Genomic DNA, 25,806 nt, shown 5'->3' on the forward strand with positions numbered 1-25,806 from the left:
GGATCATCATTAACTTGAAAAGCATGAAAAGAAAACAAGGAAGAAAACAAGGAAAGAAACCAGGAAAGAGCCCAACCAACAAGGAAACAGGCTGCCCCACTAATGACCTTCCTGATCTTTAAGAGGAGCACAGACTTAAAACTGAATTGTTGGAATCCTGAAACGTGTTAAGTCACATTGCTGCCCTTGAAAATTTCCACGGAACAGCAGAAAAGGTCAGAAGAGTGACTACTATGCTTTAACTCCAGCAAGAGAGCTGTAGCAGTGCTACAAGAAAAATACCACATGAGAAACAGGCCAAGAAGAAGATAACAGCAGAGCTTGTTTCAGAGCCATCAGCGTGTCATTGTCACTCAATGCAAGGCAGGAAGCTAACCAGCAGAGGGACCCTGTTAGTCACCCTGATTCCCCACAGGCTTCCAACAGGGCAGAAGTAGCACTGCACCCCGTAAAAAAGGGGCATTCAAATTTTTTTTCACTACAGCTAAATGTTACTTGCAGCTTCCCAACTCAGAACTGGAAGAAATACTATGACATTTTTTCTTATTATATTAATTTTTACTTTTATATTTTATTTTAATTTTCTTTTAAATAGTTTTTGGCAGGTACATTCAAAATAAAAAGCAGCAGCAAAGCAGATTTGTAAATTTAACAGGGCTGCTTCCCTAGTTCAGTTTTACTAAAGAAGTCCTGTATCCTATGCATAGTGTATCCTGTGCAAGTATAAAATAAACTTAAACATGTCAGCCTAAAATTGACCAGAGAGAACAACACAAAACCATAAACAAGATGCCATTGCTACAGTTATGTTCACAGCAAGTAGTAAGAATAGATCAGAAAGTCCTCTGCACAGTGAGGCATTGTAAACTTACAGTCAAGAGCTGCCTGTGTTCTAACACTGCCGTGCCCATTCTGTAAATAAAGAAGAAATAAACAAATAAATCATCTTGGATGTACAGTAAATTTTCAGAATGACACACGCTTCATGCAAAATTCTATATTCACTCTAAATTGAAAGCCATAAAAGGCAGAAAATTAAACTTCTACTGCTGTTATAAAACCATATTATAGCTGTCTCAAGTTGTCAAGTTTCCCATACACTGCAACACTACTCACCTCAGCAGAAGACCTTCCCAAGTACTGCATACAACATAAACTTAAGGTTCACATCCATATGATAGAATTTAATTACCATGTAGGAAATGGTTGTGTTTTTGACCTAATGCAACTCAAAATTTTACCTATCCAAGCTACACAGAGAGACCATTTTTTCCCCATTGGAAGGCAGGACTTGAGAAGCACCAGTAGTTTTTTTGATAATGCTGGAGTACAGAAGTGGATATGCTTGATTCTCACCAGTACATATGAGCTAGTGCAGAAGACAAGGGTGACTGAGCCATCACATAACAAAGTGCAGAGGTAACTAAACTTACAAACACTCACAAGTTTAAAACAGGTACATATATATGTACAAAAATACATATATAAAGAGAGTAGGTGCCTTTGATCTGCCAAGGAATTCTCTCTGTCCTAGGCCAGACCAATGCCTAGGCCAAACATGAAACTAACTCCTACTGGTGATTACTTAGAACAAAAGGGTAATGCTGGAGGGGCCACAAACAGTCTGGTATCCACTTGCTAGGTGCCACATAAATTTAATAAATAATATACCTCTGGATAAAAGCTGTCAAATTACAGCTAAATACCATGACTACTATTAGCATCATTCTTTTTTTTAAAGCTAAGCTGAAGAGAAGGAAACTCAAACAGCATCTTAAGTGTTACTATGAAAAAAGGTAAAACAGCAGTTTAAGATGACAAAATCCATAGAGTCAGAGGCTTCTGTGTAACATAACAGAATAGCCAAAACCAGCAACACAACAGGAAAAGTGAAATAACATGGTTAGCTCAGGAATTAAAAATACCACTTGGCTTAGTTAGAAGTACTGACATAGCAGTAATACAAGTCTAAGAATATTTCACCTCTTTCGAAGGTGGAAATTCTGAAATTCACTCACCGTAACTGCCACAGGGGTTGGTTCAGATGTAGCCAAGGAGCTTTGGTATCCTATCCTGCTATGCACAGAAGTCTGGTCATAGGATGATGTTGTTGTTACTGGGCTAGTGGTCTGGGATGAGCAGGTCAGACTGGAAGAGGTGACAGAAGAGGTTGTGTACGTGGACTCCTGTACTGCATTGGGCATTGGCAAAGAGGTATTCAAAGGATCACTGAAGAAAGTAACAGTTATTTATTATTATTTAGTAACTCAAACACCTTCATGAAAATATCAGCTCCCATATTGTTATCTAGAACTATGTTAAACATGCAGTTAAAACTGTATTATTTACACCAGAAACCTAATGATGGAAAAAAAAAACGTAATTTTGCCTTGGTCCTCAGTAAGCACTGTTTCCAAACATCACCTTCCTCCTACCAGCCCAAACAACAGTTTACACACAAGCACTTTTCAGTCCTGGTATTTCCAGCCTCTCACAGGATAAATTAATTACCATAATCTCTCATTTTTTAAACAAGATCCATACAGTTTGCTGTATGATGAGAACCCAGTCCCTTTTCACAATAGAATTCTGATGTTAAAGCAGCAGTCTACCAGAATGAACTATTCTAACAAGGAGGAAAAAATACTTTTAAACATGCAGGGGGGTTTTACTTTTTAAACAGCTTAAATCATTTTTAAAACTAGAAATGCATGTGAAAGTGCAGTTGGGCTGGTATTTGTGAATTAATTTCAGGAAGCTTTTTACTGAAGTTGATATTTTATTAGTGGGGAAGAAAAAAATGGGTTACTGGTATGTTGGCCTTTATCACTGGCTATCTTAGCATTTCAGCAGGAGTTTCTGTATACTAAAAGACTGGCTCTTCTTTTCTCATCCCATAGGAGCACTACATCTGTAATCTGGTGCCAGTCTACTGACACACATCTATCCTGCATCAAAACTAAAAAGAATCAGGTTGTTAGGAAAACAAATTTGAAAATCAGGGCAACTAAACACAGGAAAGCAATTCTATAGAGTGTAGCTTATTGTAAGGTAATTTACAACCGTGCCATCTCTAGCTTTATGTCAACCCATCCAGAGAGATTTTAATCATCATTAGAAAAGAAATCTCTCCTTTAAGATGCCATCAATAGCAAGCACTTAGCCTTACAAGTCCACCATACTTTCTCCTCCCATTACATGGTCACCACACAGCCTTGATATTTTTGGCACAAACTGGACCTCTAAAGAAGAGATGTAAGAATGCACAAAGTGAACTCACACATACTTTACAGATTTTGAGTACAAGCTATTGTTGGTGGCCTGGCTGGTATTCTCACTGCTTGAAGTTGATCCAAACTCTGGGAGTGCAGGCTCTGATCCAAACTCCAGAGCTCCAAACTGAACATTTAACCCTGTTACATCTGCTGATCCCGGCATCTCCACTGCAGAGGCAGGAATCTTAAAGGAGGAAAAAAAAGCCATAATTCCTTTGCATGCATGATCTGTATTAAAGATATCAGTAACTGACACCCTTTCCTCCCTTACCTACAGGCTTGCTTGGTTACTGCCCCAGCCTTTGCTCCTACCTAGATCTCTGACAACCCACCAGTTTATGTCACATAAATTAACTACACCCCTGTAACCTGAAATTAATTCATTGATTCTTTACATCAGTCTACAATATAAAAGAATAGCCTGTGTCCATTTGCATTCAGCCTAAATCACCCTGCAAGTATTTTTTCACACAGAGAAAACAGATATGTACTTGCAAAAGATGACACCGATGTGTTTTGGACTTAAAATCTCCCCAGGCACCAGCTTCAGAGCATTGCCTCTCATCATATTCCTTGTTATGTGGGAGAAGAGACCAACCCCACCCTCCTACTTACAACCTCCTTTCAGTTAGCTGTAGAAGGCAATAAGGAATCTCCTCAGCCTCCTCTAATCCAAACTAAACAAACCCAGTTCCCTCAGCTGCTTCTTATAAGACGTGTTCTCCAGACCCTTCATCAGCTATGTTGTCCTTCTCTGGACATGCTCCAGCACTTCACTGCCCTTCTTGTTGTGAGGGGACTAAAACTGAATATGGTATTCAAGGTATGACCTCCTTAGTGCCTAGTGCAGGGGGAAGCACTGACTTATTCTTGCTGACCATACCATTTCTGACACAAGTCCTTTTGAAATTTACTCAGGACAAGCCACCATTAAATCACTCACTTTGGATGCTGGAGTTATCCTCCGTTTCGGTGGTTTTATGTGTTTTTGATGGGTGTGATGGACAGTCACTGCCTGGTTATCCATAGATACAGTGGGGAGATGTAACATTTTGCTGACAGCTGTAGAGGTGTCTACTGGTGATGGCTCTCGGAGTTTTACTTGTGAGGAGAAAGACTCCAGCCCAGGAGGAGGAACAGTAACTGTCTGTGTTTGTTGCTGCTGTCGCTGGGTGAGCTGGCTCAGAACTGGGGATGGTTCAGGCTGGGATTTAAAGTCTGGTCAGCATTGGAAAAATAAATACCAAAATTAAAGCATGAAACTCTGCTCTTCACAATTCTACCCAGTGAAAGAATCTGGGTGAGTCTGGGTGACACACTCAACAGCTATGATTTTCACACCAGTTTCACACTGAACATCATCATTGCAACAATGCCAACTTTGGTACTTTTTAACATCAAATAAACAGCAATGGGTAAGTATTCTTTAGCTTTCTTAAAAAACAGGAAGACAAACTTATCTATACAGCCACCTATATCACACATTAGGCTTCAAAAACTGTCACAGATTATTTTAATGAAACACTGCAGTTGTATGATCCTATGATCAAGCACCCCATCCTATGATTCTGTAAGTTTCACTGCAATTAAATCTGATGATAAACTGTGATTACTTCCAAGGGGTCAGGTGATGCAATTCAAAGGTATTTAAGAGTTGTGATTTCCTGTTCCTATAAAAGAGAAGATTTTCAAGACAAACAGGAAGTCATCAACCATCTAGATCTAGTTGAAAGTCAAGAGACATTGGACATTAGGTTTTTTAAGTCTTTCCCCTTGTATTTTTCAGACACTGAAAGCCTGGCAGTGGCTCAGAGCACTGGTCTGTAAGAGATCCACAGCATTTGCAATGTGAAGGCTTTCTTATTAAGTGGGTAAAGTACATTAGAATGTATGTAAGCTGCATTTCAGAACTGCTGTGTGTAAAAGATTGCAATTGCTACTGAACTGTTTGCTTATCTGTCTGGAAACATATATAAAAACGTGAGAGATACAAGAGCTATCACCCTTCACAGTAAAAGTACTGCTAGGAACTACACAGCAAAAAACAAGTTTGTGTAATTTTTACTGTTTCTATTAATTTTTTGCAATTAAATGAAAATACCATATAATTATAACAAAATTATAGTCCAAAACAAAATGGGTAGCCTGCATCATTCTCAGCACAGTAGGAAAAGAACACTGAGATGTGATGCATATTATGAAGAACTGTTTAGTATTCATTTAAAATTCTTGTAATGGATAGAAAAGAAAAACCTGGGAGAAAAAAAAAGGTAAAACCTTAGCTAGGAGCAGCATAGGCACAATGAAGTAAGTATACTCCATATATATATGGATATATATATATATCCATATATATTTCTGAGAAATAGGTGTCACACCAAAGTTCCACTTAAATATTCAAAGATGTCATTACATAAAGGCTCAACAGTTTCAATAAATGCAATTACATCCATGGATAACCTTAAGCCTGTTGAAACTTTAGTTTGTGATTTACCCAGTAAGGCCTAGCAGTAGTGAAAAAGTGTAACTCTTAGAACATTGTAACCAATTGCTCATTAGAACTGCAATTTTTGTAAAATGTTTTTCAGAAAGGTAGGTTTAAAACAATCACTGATATTAAAAAATACTTAAAATAGTTTGGGCTAATAGAGGTAGGAAGAGAGAAAGCTGTGTCAAAGCACTTACCAAATTGACTAAGGACTGAGGACTGAGTGATGGGAGGTTTTAGATCCCAGGACGATGTGGTACTTGTGGTCGTGGTCGTAGAGCTACTCATGTTCTGTTGGGAGGTAAACTGACCCAATCCTGGAGATTTCAGCTGGTCCAAGATTTGGGATCCAGTAGAGTTTGTCAGTTTAGAGGATCCAAGTTCTCCAAAGCCAGAACAAAGAACTGCAGACTACCAAACCAACCAACCAAAAAAACCCAAAACCAAAACAAAAACAAAAAACAAACAAACAAAAAAACAACCAAAAGATAAAAAAAAAGAAAAAAATGTGGAGGAGTGAAGTATTATTTTAATAAGTAATTTGAACATAACCATAAGCTCAATGCCTACAGCTGCTATTTGGCAGCAAATAAAACCTCTTCAGACTTGGATTACTAACAAATGACCAATAGCATATATTAGAACAGCATGTATTTACTAACAGCTGCACTGACTTTCAGAGAATAAATATAAGTGCTCAGTTTCAAGCCCTCACAATCAACTAAAAAAAACTAGGCAGGTTTCCACAAAAAGCAGTCATTTGGCAATAACACATTGTAGTTTTCTGGCATAGAACTCTTCACTATAAACAAATTATTTCTTCCTAAATCAGCATGGTAAACGCATCTACTCTCAGCTTAAAAATTAATCCAAGAACTTCATGTAAATCAAGAAACAACTACTTAGCAAAACAAGAAAAAAAAGAAATGTTTGTGAGTGTGTGTGTGTGTGTATCTGTGAATGGAAGTAACAGAATTCTTGATTTCATTCTTTCAGTACCTACAACCTGAATTTTACAAATACTGAAACATGTAATGACATGTTTAGTACTGGAAAACTTTTAGCTTGAAATATCCACTCATGAAGAATATTAAGAAACTGTAAGATAATTTTACCAGACTTTGAGGAGAATAAGAGTTTACAGCACTGGAGCTGCCAGTTCCTGATGCCATCTGGGTGCTGTGTTGAGAATTTGTGAAGACTAGGGCTTGGCCAAAGGTCTGCTGCTGAGGAGCCTCAAATGAATTGCCTTCTATATCTTGGGCTGAATTCACAGGCTTCTGAATCAGTGTTACCAAATCAATGCTGTAAGAACAAGCACAGTTTAGCTGAAATAACCATGATGACTAGGCTGCACTGAAATGAAGAAAGGACTAATGATACTAAACCTGCTGCACACCAGAAACAGAATTATTAATGATTAACAGTTTTTCAAACATTGCTTGTCTGCCATAGTAAGAAGCAAAATAGATATTTTTGCCAGAAAGTAATATTCTGCCAGATGAAACCTTCCACTACAGTTAGAATCTAAATTACTTCTTCAAACATCATCAAATTTATAACATCATGTATCACATAATTAAGCAATATGATTAATCTAACCACACAACTGAACACACCATAAAAGATGCCATGCTTAAGTGGTTCCTGCCTGCAAGCCCATTACATATACTGATAATCCACATTCTCTGAATATCATGCTATCTCTTTAAAAAGAGCAAGAGATCCAAGTCCCATCTCTGCACAGGGTGGATATGAGGACTGCAAAGAATTAAGTCACCCAGGCAGCAATTGGGTGATTTATGTGATGACATGAAAGGCAGAGGAACAGCAGAAATAAAAGCTAAGTTTCTCAGATAGTAGGCACACATCCAGAGTTACTCTACCACACATAGCTGAGCAGGATGAGAAGCATTAAGAAGCACAGGAACATAAAACTGAGGATTAACTGACATGATGCCTTCTCCCTGTCACATCCATCTTAAAAAGAAATTCTTGCTGCAGTCTGGATTACAGGAGGTAATCCTGTATCAGGATGTCTGGGACCATTACAACTCATGGTACACAACTACCTAAGGCCTCAAGACACAACTTTAACTTTCTCTCCTGGGACCTGAGGCTACTGCAGGCAACTGACTCCACCTCATCAATGGCAATGATTTCTTTTTTTCCATATTTTTGGTTCCAAAACTCATATATGCAAACCCATCCCCCATCATGAGTTAAGTCAAGTAACACTGACATATAAAAAGAATTTCACCTACTTGCCAGCACAAGCTTTTCTATTAATGTATGTGTCAAAGCACTACATCCTCAACACTTTTTGCACCCACAGGGGTAGGCTTTCCATTTTCTAGACAGCAAAGCCAGAACTTCCTTTTCAACATCAAAAAACTGTTCTTGCCAGCTACTTTTGTCCCTCACTGTAAGCAGTCTTTGTGGGAAAGACACCGTTTTCTCAGTATTATGCTGGTGAATTTGCCAAGTTTGGATCCACTTCTGTAGTAAATAATAGGTTAAACAGGAAGACAGAAAAACAAAAATTTGCATCCAACCCCTTCACAATTTTGAAATTAGCTTGACAAATCCACGACTAAGGCTGCCCTGTGTTTTATTCAGCTTTTTGCATGTGGAAGCTAACACTGCTTCCCAAAACAAAGTTTTTAAGGCGGGAGGAAAATGTGGAAAAAGAACTTACTTTTGCCCAGCAGTCACATGATTCTCAGCTGGAACAGAGGAAGCAGTGAAGACTTTTGTTTCAGAAAGCTGAAAAAGATAAGCAGAGGGAGTATTTTAATACACACTTCACTGCTGCAACACCTGCAGACAGTCCGCCTTGGTTGTACACTTTGAAGAAGTCAAGTCAAATACAACCAGTTATGCCACAGCTCTTCTAAAGACAAAAACCACAGTCAAACTTCAGTGAAGTCTTCTCCCCAGAACAGAGTACCAACTTAATTAAAGTTTTGGGAAATCTGACTTGCTGAATGCACACAACAGCATACCACCAATGTGAAATACCATGCTACATCAGTTGGAGCAAGAATTTAACTGGAAAATGGACCAGTAAAAAGTGATGAGAATGACAGCTGGTATATCATCAGTATAAAGGCACCTTGTACAGATATAATTTAGGACTCCCTACAGCAGCTCTGATAAATCCTATAGCAGAAATGAAACACACTGCTCTGTTCCCATTCATTTCAGGCATCTCTGTGTTTTACACTCCAGCTCACATTACCAGCAAATGCAGGTTTGCACTCAGGTTGTACACTGAACCAGCTCTCAGGGCTTCTTCTTAGCATTTCTGCTAGGGACAGCAGTAACATCTTCAACTGACTGCTCTGTGAGCATGGGTTTGAAAACAATAAAAAAAGGGAGAACCATGTAATTGCTTGTGTTGGTATAACTAGTCAGACCATCCAGTGCAGAAAAGACAGATACTTGCACAGGTAACTGTGATGAGGAGCTGGCTGATGGGGATTCTGGAAGGAAGGAGAGTGATTTTGTTTTGTAGGGGGCTGTTTGCTAGGTTTTTTGCTTTTCATTTTGTTGGGTTTTATTTGTTTGTTCTAATAGCTTTCTTTTTTAAAAAATAGTAAACAGTTACAACTTCCTAGGGTTAATTAATTTCTACTGAAAGGAACATTTGCAAACTAGAATACAGGTTATGTTTAACAAGTTAAAGATATGAACATATAAGGGTTATATTTTAAATTAAATTTGCAGAAAATCATCCTGAACTCCTCTGGTGTTGCTTTGTATTTAGACTAGAAGACAATTACACTGCTCAAACAGTCCCAAAGAATCTCCTTGGAATGTGATATTTGAATACAACTCATGCATTTTTCATTGTGCATGTTGCCAGCAACCTAGTTTAAATGACATCATGGACATAGGACAATTCCATCTGCCACCCCATGGGCTGCTCTACTGAAAGCATGTATATCCCTGAACACAGTCATCTGACCAGGATTCCCCTAAGAAACACTTAACTTAATCAGGATGCAGAAGGGCTGAGTAGAGAGCAATCCTTCACAACTTGGAAGCAAAGTTGAAATGTTTCATGTACCCTCTCTTAGCACCCACTTATGTGCAACAAACTCTGTCATGAAAAAACCAAGGACCACCACAGTCCCTAACTCTGCCTCTTTCCCTTTCCTGACATATTTCAGTCCCATCTTTCTGGAACACAGTTCTATCCTGACACCACTCTATGCACTGACCAAAACAAAGAACTAAGATTCATCTCAGCCACATTTCCAATGAAGAAAGTTCTTCTCTATTGTTCAGGCCTTCCCAATGTCTGAGTTAATTATTGCTCAATGTGTACTGTACTTCTGGTAGTGTTACAGGACTCCTCCATTATCTGGCCCAAGGAGGTCAGCTAATTTCATGAGCAGCAGCCTATGTCCTGATATCTCTCCATTAAATATTAAATTCTTTTTAATGTCAACAGTGTCTTGCACTCACGTAATCAATGACTCCTGAAAACTAAGCATCTGAGGATGTTTGTGACAATGCAAAAGCATGTTTGATATTTGAAAGTAATGGGCAGGCACAACAAGCCTCCAGCTATCAGCTCAGCTACACTGAGGTACACACTACACCCTGTGGCCACAAGCTTCAATCAGGCACTTAATTCAGCAAATTCTACAGCATTTCTCAAAATACATACTTCGTGCATCAGCTGAAAGTTTTATTATGCAGCATATATTTAGTATTTCTTAGGAAGAGGATTATAGGCTCACAACAAAGTTATTTATGCTCACCATACATCACAGATCTTTCACTGACGCTCTGGCATTTCCCCAGAACTGAATGAATGGTCATTAAATATTTGCAAACGTCAGCCTCACAAGGGTATTTTCTCCATCTGCAGTGAAAAGCCTGTGCTTTTCAGTTCCTGTTCCTATGATAAAAATCATTTTCCAATCAACAAGCCAACAATATATTTAACAACCAGCTAGCAGCTACTACGGCCAGTTGATAGGTAAGAACAGGAAAATACACTCCAGCATCCTCATAAAAACACCAATGAATCAGAAATCACAAAACTTTATTGCTGTTTTGATATGATGTACTCAAAGTAAGGACATACAAGTTCACATGCTGCTCCAAAAACACATTTTTTCCTACTTTCCTACTCAAATAAATTTTTTTCTCTCATATTTTAAAAAGCATTGCAATTGTTACAAATAAAACTAAAGACTACCAATACTATACAGAAAATGTTTGCCTCCATTCGCTTTCCAGCAACTTGTATGTATTCTATTTCTCCCTTAAAATTAATTTTTCATTAGCCAGGAGAATAAAATTGCAATTTTAACAAGAAAACTCAGAGCCACCTATAGTACCTCAACATTTGTCTGGTCCTTCATTGTCCACGCCCTGAATAACCCCCTAACAAAATACAAAATTCTATTTTCGCTGCAAATAACTTCCATTCTATTTAAGATCACGCTGACAACCTACTATATTTGCTCAATACTCACTACTAAATGTATGTATCACAGAGGACTATTACATTGCAAAAATATAACCCTTCTCAGGTCAAACAAACATCAAATTTCAGCCACTTGGTAGTAACTTGTATCTGACCAGGAACCACCACATTCAAACACAAATTTCTTCAGGAAAACACCTGGTCTTTCTCTGCAGGCAGCACATACATCAGCTTCCTCTGTTGTTTTAATCATTAGGCATACTGCTGGAGTTGTTTACCTTACTTCTAAAGATGGAGCTCCATTTGCCAGCCACAAGGTCCACATCATGCCTTTGGCTGCTACACTAAACCTAGCACACATTATATGCCAATAACATTCCCTTTTCAGATTCAGTAAACTAAAAATCTCACTCTCAAGGACCTCTTCTATCAGGAAATAATTTTCAACTATTTTCCACAATTTTTGTGTTTTTTTAAGGCAATGAAAACTTGGATGCAGTGCTTCAGAATCAAGATCAGGAGAGTCCAGAGAGTCTACATAAATATAAATCAAAGAGTGATAAGGAGACAGGGAAGAGTGCCTAAAGGCAGAAAGACTACCAGAGCTTTTTTTTTTTGGTGGGGATTTTTGGGTTGGTTGGTTTGGGGTTTTGGGGGGGGATTTTTTGTTTTGTTTTTTTGTCAAAGCATCAGACCTTTAGGAGATCATGCTGAGCTGTTCATCACGCAATACAATCGTGAAATCTTTTCACTTGCTGCTTTCCAGAAAGCAGCTCCTTTTTCTGCAGGTGTGTCTATATTTCTATAAAATAAACTGACACATGGCTATATTAAAGCATTTTTCATTTGAGCAGGTCAAGTCTATCAGAAGCCCAGACTTCTCTGCATGGCTGGCTTACATTCAATTGCTGTTAAAATCCTTTTTGGATTTCCCACGTTTTGTTCAGCAGTGATTTTTTTTTATTTTTTTAAACTTCTAAATCATTGCTAAAGACACTAACTGGCATTTGGCCTGGGACTGAATTCCTTTGAAGTTCTTGAAATGCCCGTTTTCAGTAAGGGTTTTCCTGCAAGACTTATTTGACAAAATCTGAAAGGCGTAATTTAATCCACTTACTATGTTTTGTGATAACACGTAATTAATTGTGGAACAAAAGATGCAGATCAAATCTCTTTCAAGGACATACTTTACCTTCACACTTGACGCATAATTTACTTAAAGATTTTTTTAGTGGTTTTTGGACAGGTTTATTTGAAGTGGATTTATTTTCCATAAAACTACACGGAATGGCACAAGCTATATTATTAAGCTTCTTTTTTTTTCCTTTTCTTTTTTTTCTTTTTTTTTTTTTTTTTTTTTTTTTTTGTTTGTTTTGTTGTTGTTGTTGGTTTTGTTTTGTTTTGTTTTATTTTGTTATATCAGATGAATCAATTTTTCTGCTATATTTTCCCCAGGCATGGCTTGGGCTAATGTGTCAATATTTCATTCAAAGTTACATGGATCTTTCCAGGATGCTAAAATTATTAGTAGTTAACAACAGGCTAGAGATTTCATCTGCTGCTATTGTAAGATTCACCTTCAAATTACTATGAATTATTACTATTAATTTTTTAAAATTCTTTCATCAGCATTGCTCAAAACCCTCCCATTCTACAAATGCTGTATTATACCAGCAAAGGTTGAGAAACAAGGACAGAAATTTTCACTGCCATCTACCTCTAGCAGATACTGCAGAAGCAGAAGTTGGAAAGGAGATGCCAGCTTTTGATGGCAATAACTGAGAAAACAGAGAAATTTTAGTAGTTTCTTTAAATTCTTCTCATTAGGTAAGGACAGAGTTTTAGTAACTGTTGCAGGAAACACCCACACACTTCTAGGGATAACACTGGCATGCCATAGGTGACACAAGGAGGCAACAGGGATGACAGTCTTACTCCACTAAAAATAAACTTGAATTAATGGATATTTCTATAGATTAAAAGCTCTTTAAAAGCAATGTTTTCCTTTCCATATTTCTTGATGTCTCATTTGTCTTCTGAACTGCTTAAGCTTTAATAACTAAACACTTAAATCATAAATGTGATTTTTGCACATGATGATCACAAATGGCAAATGCTTTGCAGACAAGACACCTCTTTCCTGATAGCAAAGGAGGACTGAAATTGTTATATTACTAAAGACTAAGAAGAAACACGTTGCTCTGTGAAGTAACAATAGGAATTAAGCAATTAAGTGCTTCAGCATACTACTAACTCCTTTTTTTTAACATTATGAATAGAGCAGACTATATGGCACAATTACTCAGATTTTAAACAAAAAGCATCAAGTGAGGATTCTGAAGTTGACAGTAAGCTTCAACACCTAATCACATAAAAGTCTTGTGATATATGGCTTTAAATCCCAACACAATAGGAGGGGGAAGTATGCAGTTAACACCCACCAGCACTGAGCAGTGGAGAACTATAATTCACAAAACCTTAACTTCAGATAAAAATTTACTTTTTGTAATCTATGTATTGGTCACTCAGCTAAATAAACCAGTATTTCTTGATTCAGTTTTATTTAAAATATAAGCTTATCCAAATATATTTATTTTAAATAGGAATTGCAGAAACTAACACAGAAATACTGCATGCATACAGCAGAGTATTACTTTGAACGCTTAGTTATTGAAGATAACACAAATTTCTGAAAAGGGGAAAAAAACAATCACTCTACCCAAGAAGGTGAACTTACGTCTTCATTCCACTCTTCTGCTGTCCACTCTTCTATTGAGTTTTTCCATGCTCCTATTGTAATTTGGGGAAGAAAAGGAAACAGTTAATAGCTAAAACCACAGTATCATATTTCAGCCCTTCTGCCTTGTAATCAATCCTTTCTAGGATTCTTAGGATTATTAGTGAAACATAAAGCAAGGAGATGGCGGCTGGAAACATGGGAAGCTAGAAAATGTATGTGCAGGTTTAAAATTCTGGGAGGTGCTTGTTTTTTTCCCCCTTCTATAATTTTTGATTTCAGGAATTTCTTAGCCCGTGATACCTGACATAATTTGCACCAACACGTGTCTGCAACCAGTGATTAATCCCAAACATTGGAAACACTTCCTCTTATGTCCCCAATTAGGGGGGACATTTAGGAAGGTTACTCAGCCCTCCCATGGGATGTTCCAGTTTCATGCACAAACTCTTTGAGAATAAAAAAAAGCCATCTATTCCAACATCCATAACCCTACTTCACATATACTGAAACTCCAGATCCAAGCTGTGCCTCTGGACCCAATAGAGCAATTTGATTTTAAAATTTATATAGTTCATATAATGGCAACATAAGTCAATAAACTTCCATTGTAGCTGCAAAATGCTACTTCCCCTAACTTGTGGCAGAGTTTATTTGGTGTAGCACAGAGAACAGCATGTAGCAATGGGAAGACCACAGGAAACAATCCTGTAGATGCAAAAACCTCATCCCTTCTAAAGGAAACAGCAGGCACAAACATGCAAGAGCAATAAACAGACTGAAGGCCTAGCCCAGCAGCTTAAGCACAGGGAAGGTTACCTCAGCAACAACCAGAGCCTGCACTTTAACAACACAACCATGAGCAAAGAACAGACCAGCAGTAAAGTCCCTGCTACCACCGCCTTTGATCAAGTACAAAAGCAAAAGAACTCCTGCTGCAATCGTCTCCTTTTACTTAACCAGGAACTCTGTCAGACACATTCCTCCAGAAAAAAGCCCCATGAAGACATCAAATCTAGTCTTTACTAATGTCATCACTACATTAGTGCAACACTTTGTACATCATTACCAAGCAGCATCTTGGGCAGAGGAAGGTCAAATGGCACTAATGCAGTGAGGAGAAAAAATACACACACACAGAGGGAAGAAGGCACAAGTTTATACCCTGGAATCCAAAATTATTTGGGAGGTACTGAGCAAGAAACATCTGCTCCATTTTGGCCCTGCAGAGCTTTATGAAGTTGCCTGAGACATCTGGTGCTCACATTTTACCATACTCTCCCTGATCAGGAGGTTACAAATCCTCCTGCAAAATAGCTAATAATCACATCTGAGCACAGCTAAATTACTACGATGCCTCAAGTTTCTAGACTGATACACACATTTCCATAGCAATTCTGGAAAGGAGGAAAAGCCCAGCAAGCAGTAGTTTGTAAAGAAACAGTTGATTTTCATTCCTTCCCCTGGCCAAAACAGGAACTCATCTCTAATATTTCTTCTTCAAATAAATACAAGCGTTTGCCTTGCTTACACATAATCTCCTATCAGTCAGAGCAAAGCCTGCCTGTGTAGAAGACAAACCTTGTGCTGGTGCCAGAACTCTAATGACTAAGCTGGGAGTCTGCTAAAACAAACTCAAAAGGTGCTCAGACAAAACAAGCCCAACTCCTAAGCACTCACCACTATTGCCAGGAGACCAGATCTGGTTGGAATAACACTTGGGACATTTTTCTGAAATTCAGTTTAAACATTTATCTGTTCCTCCTACTTATGAAGCCTTTATTCCCCTTTTAAATATAAACTCTTATCCTTTTTTATTTATTTATTCAAGCGGATAAGTTTATACATGCTTACTAGAACCCTACCTTGCACTCAGTCCTTCCAGCAGCAGTTATTTTACTGTTCTTCTCTACATTAAATCCAGTTTGCTAACACCTTCCTCCTGTTCATGAGAGTCTAAGCTGGATTGCACAAGCACATCTATTGCCTTTTAATCCAAAATTCACCTTGGCATTACTCCATATACCCTTGTCACAACATTTAACACCCAGCCTCACAAAGGATCACAACTTAAGAGTTCTCTGTTTTCCACTGAAATTATTTTTTGTGTTTTCAAGGATCCTTGTCACACCAGCTTCCACTTCAATGGCTATCTGTGACTTTCTCCTGTTTCCCTTATTAACAAGCTCATTTTTAAAAAGAAGCCAATAAAATGTATATGATATGCTTTTGCAAGGTCTTCAGCTATTTTTATCACTTCGTGTCACACTATTTGGTTTTTTGCCTTTTTTGAATAAGCTACCATAGGTATTAGCCCCTCAATTTTTATTTTGGTGTACTTGCAAGGTTTCCTTAAAAAAAAAAAAGAAAAACAAACAAAACACCAACAAAACCAAAACAACTTCCTTGTAACAACAAAACTAACTTCCTTGTAACTACTAAGCTACACAAGCCCTTCCCCACCAGAGTAACGCTGTTTCTTGTCATTCTTCAGTTGAATCATTTAAGGTGGCTTATAACTAAGATAACGAAGGTTTTCTTATATATTTATGAAACCCTATGAAAGTAGGAGTACCAGTAAATTAACAGAATATAGGTCATGCTTATAACCTATTTTGGGAAGTGATCAATTCCAACACAATTTATAAGAACTGCTATGATTTGTCACTTAGGATCTCCCACTGCCACGTGCATCACAAGAGAGAGAAGAGACTGAACACTCTGCATGCCTTTAAGGAGATACTCATCACACTGTTCAAGTTTATTCCCTTTCAGATGAGGACTGGTCTTCTTGCTCCCTCCCAGCTGTACCTTCTATTTGCCTTTCAGTTGCACTTTAATTCTACAAAAATTAGGATGAAAGGAAACTGATGCTGAATTATTTGGAATATAATTCAATTAAATGTTATGAACCATTACAGATTTGTCCTATACTCTCTTCTTATTTCAATCAATGACACTAAACCTTCCCTCAGCAGAACCAGCAAACTTATCTATAGGATCACATCATGGTACAGATAGATACAACTTTCATTCAGGCTACTGCAATTTCTCTGGAATCTGCAACTAGTCAGCACAACAGGTTCTAGAGCGCTTTAAGCAAATATGCGTGGGCACCTACATGTTTGAAATAAAGAGTATGTTTCTTTTTAATTGAAAATTATGATTCTGGTAATTTCCCAGCACTGGCTTAAAGAGATAACATTTAGTAAATACTCAGAACTCCACACAAAGTTTATATTTGCATGATGCCTTCAGAAAACATTTTTATGAGCAAACTGGTTTTGGTTCTCCAGGTAGCTGCCCAGTTGCCTCATTTTAAAAACAATTACAAATGAAAGACACTAATTTTCCAAGTTCACTTTGTTTTCTTTCTTTTTAGATGAAAGATGAAATGGGACTGGGTAATGAAGAATAAAGAGGGGGATTTCCATCCTGCCCTTCCTCTGTTTATAGCCTTATCTGACATTCTTCACTAGCACAACGGAGGTTTTATGCATTTCCACCCTTATATATCACCCTCATTCAAATCTTTTAGGAACTCCACGTTGTTAACTTGCTCATTATTGGGACTGTTGATTTGTACCTAAGACAACACTCTAAACTAATGTGAAAAGTAAAAAGCAAACAAACAAATTGAAAACTGGTATTAGTGATTAACAAGACAAATCACCAGCAGTACGACCTGCTTCCAGCCCCACACCCTCAATGCCACTTTTTCCCACTACCACTGCTTCCATCGTCCTTCCCAGGACCCTCTCTTCTGCTTGGAAACAGCTACCCCAGCTGCAGCCTCCTTTAATAATCCTCAAGATGAATTTGAAACCATCTCACTGTTTGAAGTCCTTCCCACTTGGACAAAACTGAAGGAATCAATTTTAAAGTATACTTTTTTTTCAGACACCTATTTCAGAGATTTCTACCACTTGTCTGAAGAAGAAATACTGCAAAATAAAACACTCTTCCTATAGACATACATAGAGACTTTTTTTTTTGTCAGTCACACTGCCTTTTCCATTTGCACTGAAAGCAAATTATGATTAGCAGCAAAAAGGTACCAGAATCAACATTCACTGTAAACTGGGTTATTTTAAATTTCTACCAACCAAATGATTTTGCAGGAACATCCCACAATGACACTCACTCACTCACTCATAGCCCTAGGAGCCACTTACTTCATGAGGCAAGAGAGAATTCCCAAATGCCTTCTCACACCTTCTTCTTCCAGAGACATAGCCTAACAACCACCCCATGCTTGACATCCAAAAAGAAGTTCCAGATGTCAACTACTACACTTTAGATTTCCAACATTCTGTCTGTTTAGCAGTAAACCTCTCATGTAGACACACTCATACCCTTCAGGGAACAGACAGCCATACCAAGATACTCTTATTCCTGTGCAGAATTCTTCCACTACTGAAGGCTGAGGAGATGCCTACAAGAAGGAGCAGAGGTTGCAAAAGGGAAGGTACATGAAGGTACCCAGAGCTAGCACAGAGCATCATACAAAACGCTGGAGCTCCCTGGGGAAGCAGAGCACAAGTCAATGTCATTTGTAAGCTGCAGCCTTACAGTTGCATTCATTTACAACTAACCAGTGAATTTTTTACTTCTGGTCCTCACATCTTTCTTCCAAGTCTTTTCTTGAACTTCTATTTTTGACAACATACCCTGTCCTCTGCTACCATTTAGCAAACAAGAGCATCAGTATTCTTAGGGGAATTTTCAAGTCATTAGGTGTCCTTCTAAGTTGTTATTTCATAAACTTGTTTGAGTGAAACATGAGTGAAAGTAAAAAGTGAATTTCTCTTAGCACTACAACACCAAGTCAGTTTAGAAGTAATTCAATGGAAAGGTGCCATATAGGGCAAAAGAGCACTCTTTCAACAACCATTCATACACCCAGGGCCACTCTCCCACACTGGCCTAAGAAGGCACTCAGTGACAAGACAGCTGCCTAATAAGTCCTCCTAAACTCTAAGCCTCCTTTTGTCTTCTCTGGTGAAGTAAAAAATGGCTTGTATGAAAGCTGCATCTCAAGCAGGTCACAGCAGAGCTCAATAGAGCATGCCCTGGCCTTGAGTCTTTTCCTCCCACACATGACACAGGGGCTGATAAAAAAATAATCTGAGAAGGTTTCAGCACTGAAGAGATCAGAAAAATTACCCTTTGCAGGGGTTTAAAAAGAATAAATATCCCGTTGCTCAGCGGTTCCAAAGTGTGGACAGTAAGAAACAAGAACTTCTCTACTATGACAAATGGTTTCCTTTGTCTTCATCACCTGTCACAGAACATGGTAAGCAGCAAGGTCGCTCATTTTCCCAGTGACAAGCAGTCACTTTCTCCATTTCTTAATCACCATGGAAAGAGGTTCCTTTCCAAGTTTTGTCTGTCTCTTGCCTTTAGGTGGGAATGCTTACTTCACACTTGAAACTTCATGGCTGCCTCTATCTTCAGACAAGCAGGCTGCTCTTTTGGCTTCCACTGAAGTACCTACTCATGCTTTAGTGAATAATTCTTCTCTTCAATGGTGGCAGATCTTGGAACTCTCCTCCATGCCAAAGACTCACATCCTTACATTCCTGCATTGTCCAGGTGGGGTTTCCAAAGTCATCCCAGCGTCACTGAGTGGATCCATTATTTGTTAAAAGTTTTTGTCTTCTTTTTCTTCTTTTTCTGCTTAGATATTCACACCCCACTATCTAAAGTCCATGGAACATGCCCTTTTAGTCAGTCATACTCCTTAACTACATTAGGTGAACTCTTAAGAAGGACTTAACATATCTAAATAGTTCTTCACATACAAGGTTCTTCCAATAACTCTTCCAATCCCTTTGTCACTCAAGGGATTGTTAGTACTAAAATTTAAAAATTGCAAATTGCCTTTCTTTCATTCTAAGCAGAGAGGTACTCAGACTACAGCATGTGCTCTGCACACAGGTAGGAGATAAGCTATAAAAATGCACTGTGTCATGTGAGATGTATTCACAACTCCAGTAGTTAACTAAACGCTAACAGAATGGATATTCTCCCCGCAATTTGCTACAGATCTTCATTCCAATCCTTCCACTTCTTGAAGCATCTTACCAGTTCCATCATCTCCATCATTCTGACCAGTCTCCCAAATCTCTGATTTTGTCCCAAAGCCATCAGTGGCAGAAGACTCCGTATAGTCTGCGGGGTTAAATGTCCTAGAGTTTTAAAAGTTAAGAAATGGAAGAGAACACATGGGTCATTCATTGAACACAAGTGCCATAATTTGTAGCTGAAGTTGTACTAGATTTAACATCTCAATTTCCACATAATTTATCTTGATAGTTTTGGTGTCAAACAAAATTTTTCCTCTATGAAAAGACACAGATAAAAAAGGGAGAAGAAGAGGAGAAAAAAAAGTGAAGAGACGGGAAAAAAGATTCACCACAGAGAAACTGTGCCTGAAAGAAGCAGTTAACAGCATTCCTACTCTTCCTAATATCATAAATCATTAGTTTATTTGCACAACAATAAAGCCCTCTCGGCTGCCAGTTTCTCAGCAGTTAGCTGACTGATGAGAAACCAGAATCATGTCCTTTCAGAGCCCCAGACCAGCGCAGGACAGGAGTCGAAACATCAGGAAGATTATTTCAGAATGCACTCCTGACACCAATGCTGAAACATACAGATGCAGCTAAGAGGTGAAAAGGGATTAATGAAGAAAAACGTGGTTGGTTTATAGTCTGCAAGTATGAACAAGAGGGATTATTAGAGAAGTAGAATGAGCCTTCTGTTCATCATGACATCACTGATATTACTTGACATGTCACTAGAGGCAAATACTGAGTGAAAATAGTGTTGGCTAACTTCCATAAAGTAAGTTATTCCAATAAAACTGAGAAGAAACTCTGGAGCTGGTGAGTAACTTCTTTTGATTCTGTTTTAGGGTCCATGTATGTCCAAACAGCTCAAGCATAAAAGCTCAAAACCAGGAGAAACTTCACAGCTGTTGAACTTTTGGTTTTATAAAGAGCTTGCATGTTCTACACTATGCTGAAACAGATCCATTTTTAAAGTGAGCTAGGACTATGTGGACCACTCAGAACTTTCAGCCTCCAAGGCACTATGTGGCTGCTACCGACAGGTACAAATGGGTTCTCCAAGTCTGAGATACTGAGCATATATTAGGTTTGCATAGGTAGATCTAGTTAGAAGTACTGATTTAAGACAAAAAAATCCATTATTCATCTAACAGATTTTTAAATTTTTGAACCCATATTTGTTTATCACACATACACCAACATTAATACATAGTGGCAATATTATCAATTAATATTACCACTGAATTTGATCCTTGCCACAATCTGTACTCTGCATGTTTCTTACCCCATGCCTTGGGCTGAAAACCTCCCCGCTCCTCTCCCTCTGCCACGTCCAAACCCTAGGAGAGAAAACACCATTTAACAGCAACAGCAGAGGAGCCACCAATCACTAGTCTGTCACATTAGAAAATACGATGTTTGAGGAACAAAACTACCATACTTAAATAGCAATTTACTTCCCAAATTTTCTCACAGGAGAATTGGTTTCCCTAACCCAGGCAATTAAGCCCCAGTTCATCTATGACTGCACTTCAGTAGGACTTGCAATTCTTTCCTTTCTTCTTTGTATCTACTGAGTGTAGCTCCAGATGTCAAGAACCAGACTGACATAAAGATCCATTCCACATCAGACTGATATTGCCAAATCATCAGACATTGTTCAAAATTTTGTCTCTACTTTCTCACTCTGGCCTAAGATGCTCTAGAATCCTAGCCTCCCTGCATACCCTGATTTCTCAAGAAATTTCCTGTCACTCCTTGTCTGTGAGGAAGAAGTTAGAACACTCCATTTGTTTTCTTCCCTGACAACATCCCTGTCCACCCCTACTCTTCTGTGCTCCCACCAATGTGCAACATCTCTTCTGCTTCCCCCTTAATCACAGTTACAGACAAGAAAATTAAACAATTCAAATGACTCAAACAATTTCCGTGTTACCACCACCCACAGGAATATTCACTTCTATTTAAAAAGCAGCAAACTTTTTTCACCTCCAATTCTGGTTACCAGACTCAGTTTACAGGCTTCTAGATACAGTACATGTATTTATTTTTGTATGTTGCAGACTGCAAACAATGCATGAAAATTTTTGTGCTATTTAATTATCCATAAAGCACATGTCTATGTAAACTGGCAGAAATAATTTTTTACATGAAGCATATTGCAACATCAAATTTTTTTCTTTCTTTGGATCTCAGTATCAGCATTTTCGAGCTTGTTGAGGTTTTTTGAGGAAGACTACTATTTTGTGTTACAAGAACAGAAGGAGGTCAACAGCTGCACAATGAGAACAAAGATATGCTTATTTTAAGGACAAAACTATGTGGTAATTTTAAGCCATCAAGCAACTACAAGTTTAAGAGTGCAAAAATTCTAATCCTAATTCACCAACACGCTGTCTAAAGTTCAGAATTACCCATGAAATGTTGTTTGAATTTGAATCAAAATTGCCCCTTATTTTCAAGGGGCCATCTAAACTGAATAAGAGCAGCATGGAAAAATCAGCTTAGGAAGTTCCTGCTTTAATGACTTTCCTTTCCCTCCATCACCACTCTTCCCATTGCCCAAGTTCACTGTCCAAGTGTTAAAAGACACTTCTGGACCTCTAAAATGTCTCCTACCTACATTTTCAAGGACTACTTATAACATCAAAATACCAGGACACTTTTACCCGTATTTTGATGAAGAGTTTACCCATATCCTATAACAAGATGACAACTACTACCTATAGAAGAACTATGGAATCATGCAGAGGAAAGATTCCCATCTAGCAACATACAGAATTTTCCTGGGACAACACAGAAGAACCGAACCCTGACTCTAGGCTGGGTAGACCCTGCTATCTCTGTTATTTTCCCCTCTTTGTTCTATTTTTCCCCTTTGGGTGGAGAGAAGACACACAGGTTAGAAAAGAGGTAACAACAGCTGCAACCCAGCAATGCCACCCTTCTTCACATTAAGCTGTTTTCTTTCCTTTGCCATAAACAAGTACTCCAGACCCTGCTGTAGCCAACTGATCATTACTTGGCCTCTGAACCTCCTTCCTCACTATACCCATCCCACTGCTCTTCCCTTTTTTTGCCAGCCTAAAATCTGGGAAGTTAATCCATGGCATATTGAGGTAGTGGCTCTCAGAAACAGAGAGGTCAGTGCTCTCCAGATTATCTTTCTGCAGTAAAAAAGTAAATACTGTTTTAAGAGTAGAACCAGATAAACAGGTTTACTTGGGGAAACTTTAGGGGTTATTTTTGTAATAAACTTACTTTCTACAGTTACCAGTATAGCATTAATCACCATTTAACAACGATGAACTGAAGAGAGAGCAGTCATGTTTTTGACAAGCTCAGCTACAAAACCAATAGGGAGATGCAAACCACAGAAACAATCAAGCAGAAATATTTTGAGTGAGGTGGACAGTAGGTACAGAGTGATTAGCTGGAATAGCTAGCGTGAAAGTACAAATTGATTTTAGTAAAGAAAAATCTACTAGATTTTTACAGTTCTCTACAACCTCCCAAGTGCAAAAGTCTGAAAGAATAACCTTAAGATATTAAGTGGGAGACCAAGGTTTAGCAAGCAAGGCATATGCAAGATGACATAACAGCACAGATACAATAAACAGACTAACAGCAGCAGTAAGAGCCTCTAAAAATTTTAGAAATTGCTAGAATGAGACTGTGTTGTTCCTGAAGTCCTAGAATAGTCAGCAAGGGTTTTCTTCTAACAAATCACTTTGAAAGTCAATCCTGGACTTGAGTTTCAAGTGGATTCCCTTAACTTCGTAAAGCTCTGTCCATGTCTTCTGTAAAAACTGAAATTAAGTTTAATCAACAATTGCAACAAAAAGCATTCTAATGCAGAAAAAAGGGCAGTACCAAACCAGTGGTGCTACAGAAAACATTAATTCAAAGCTAGAAAAGACACATAGGAAGAACTAACTCAGAAGATGGGACAGTAAGTACTCACCATTGAAAATAATTTAATCAGGGAATCTCATACACCATGGTCATTCAAGCAAGGTGCCAGTAGGAAGGGCTAATATCCAGTTTGGCACAACCAAATGACTAACATAGTCTTAAATTCTCCTGCTAAGAAAGTTACTTCTCTCTGCTGAAATTAAAATAAGGCCTTAAAACAATTAGAAGGCACAGCCTTTGAAGACAGAGAAGTTTGTCATAAAGCAACTATCAAATATTTGCAAACTTCTGATGCTTTTTGACAGTGACTAAAATGTGAGTGAGCAAATGGGGCTCCATACCACAGTTCAGGGCAGGGACCCAAATTCTGGGCATGCAGTCCCACAATAACTTAAACCCATTTAAATTAGTACTGCAACCAGGGGCTTCCTCTCCAGTAGGCTCTGTTCTCTTTGCTGTACTGGCAGTTTTGCACATACCAGTGAAAGAGTGCAAAAACACCATCAGAAAATAAAATTGTTAACGCACTTCTGGATCATTTCTCCAAACAAATCCCCTTCTAAATGCCAGAAAACGAGTCACCTTTCCATGAGGACAAGCCACTCAAATACTTGTTGTCTCCAGCTATCAACCTGCCTGTCCCTTTCTTCCTTTTTTGTCTTGGTTAAACTTAGATCAGTCCTCTGATACAGTTCAAATGCACCAGAAAGAGACAGGACCAGTACTTCCTGGCAGGAATGCTGGTTTATGCTTGTAACACAAAGATGTACAGCTGTGACATTAAAAACATGTGTATATATGGTTTAGATCACAATGTTTAAAAAAAAAAGAAATTTCTTTCCGATAAGTCACATTCAGAAATTCTCCTATTAACATTTTTATCTACCCATAAGAAGAGAACAAATGATTTAGCAGCAGCTCATGAAATCTTCCAGTCAGTCTAAGCAGAGTTCCTTAGTTTTCTTACAGTCAATCAGCATGTGAAACACAAAAGTGAACATCAGACATCAGGCAAAGACTAAAATTACTGCCCTGTCCCATATAAACCCTCTTATTTGTCTTTACATTCCTTTAATCTCAGCCTACAAACAGGCTAAAGTATGAAGGCAGCACTGCTTACTCATTTCTGTTCCAGGAAACCAGGACTGGGGAAGTTTAAATCCATTCCAATCAACACCCCTGTCTAACACCACTGGAAACTTTTAACTACCTGAAACATGTTTTTGTTTCCTTTAGCATTGTAACAGTTTAACTGTGTAATGCTGGGAGGTTTCTCCTGCTCTCCAACACATCTCTCTCTGTTAACTAGGGTTCACATTAGCCATCACTTACCCAACTTGCATTTCTGGAACAAGTTCTAGAAAGCAGTAACACCCAGGCAGGCTGAGAGATTTTCTGTTTCCACTAAAAACCACTGGGAGTTCAGAACAATCATAATCACACATTCGAGTCATCATTCTGCTGACATCCATGCACAGAAGGAATCATTCATCTCACTCACAACATTCCTTCCCCCAAAACAAATGTATGCTGAGTGGGAGCATGAGAAAAGTGTATAGCACCACAGCTCGATGGGCCCAGCCCATTAACTTAATAGCCTACTCTGTAGAAAATCCAGTTTGCTGAGCTTCCAGCACAAGTAGCTTTATTTCAAAACCCAGATTTTCACACTGACAGCTTTAAATTAGGTCAAGACACTTTAAGGATAAGAGCCTAAAAAGATCTGAAAGGAAAAGGAAATGCTGACTGGAAGGACAGGCAGCACCCTACATTTGTGCTTATCTGACTACACAGTAACAGAACAGCCCTGGTCTGCACTCTGGAAATGCAGAGACAGCAGACGCCCAGAGACAGAGGCTTAACCCATACTA

At 38.4% G+C, this 25,806-nt stretch overlaps 1 protein-coding gene and 1 non-coding gene across 2 annotated transcripts in view; both read right to left on the minus strand.

The window, feature by feature from the left end:
- Positions 1-25,806, minus strand: part of UBAP2 (ubiquitin associated protein 2) — a 95,388-nt gene that overhangs the window by 32,758 nt on the left and 36,824 nt on the right. Inside the window, exons 7-16 of the mRNA XM_030466905.1 lie at positions 21,306-21,360; positions 20,034-20,137; positions 13,947-13,999; positions 8,462-8,529; positions 6,879-7,068; positions 5,961-6,174; positions 4,219-4,493; positions 3,281-3,459; positions 2,019-2,229; positions 873-912 (exon numbers count right to left, since the gene is read on the minus strand). Of these exons, the coding sequence (XP_030322765.1) occupies positions 873-912; positions 2,019-2,229; positions 3,281-3,459; positions 4,219-4,493; positions 5,961-6,174; positions 6,879-7,068; positions 8,462-8,529; positions 13,947-13,999; positions 20,034-20,137; positions 21,306-21,360 (1,389 nt within the window). The remainder of the gene's footprint in view (positions 1-872; positions 913-2,018; positions 2,230-3,280; positions 3,460-4,218; positions 4,494-5,960; positions 6,175-6,878; positions 7,069-8,461; positions 8,530-13,946; positions 14,000-20,033; positions 20,138-21,305; positions 21,361-25,806) is intronic.
- Positions 3,716-3,797, minus strand: LOC115599973. The gene has a single exon (XR_003988742.1). It is a non-coding gene; the product is annotated as a small nucleolar RNA SNORD121A (small nucleolar RNA).

The sequence above is a fragment of the Calypte anna genome, chromosome Z (genome assembly GCF_003957555.1).
Source record: "Calypte anna isolate BGI_N300 chromosome Z, bCalAnn1_v1.p, whole genome shotgun sequence".
NCBI classification, from domain to species: Eukaryota; Metazoa; Chordata; class Aves; order Apodiformes; family Trochilidae; genus Calypte; species Calypte anna.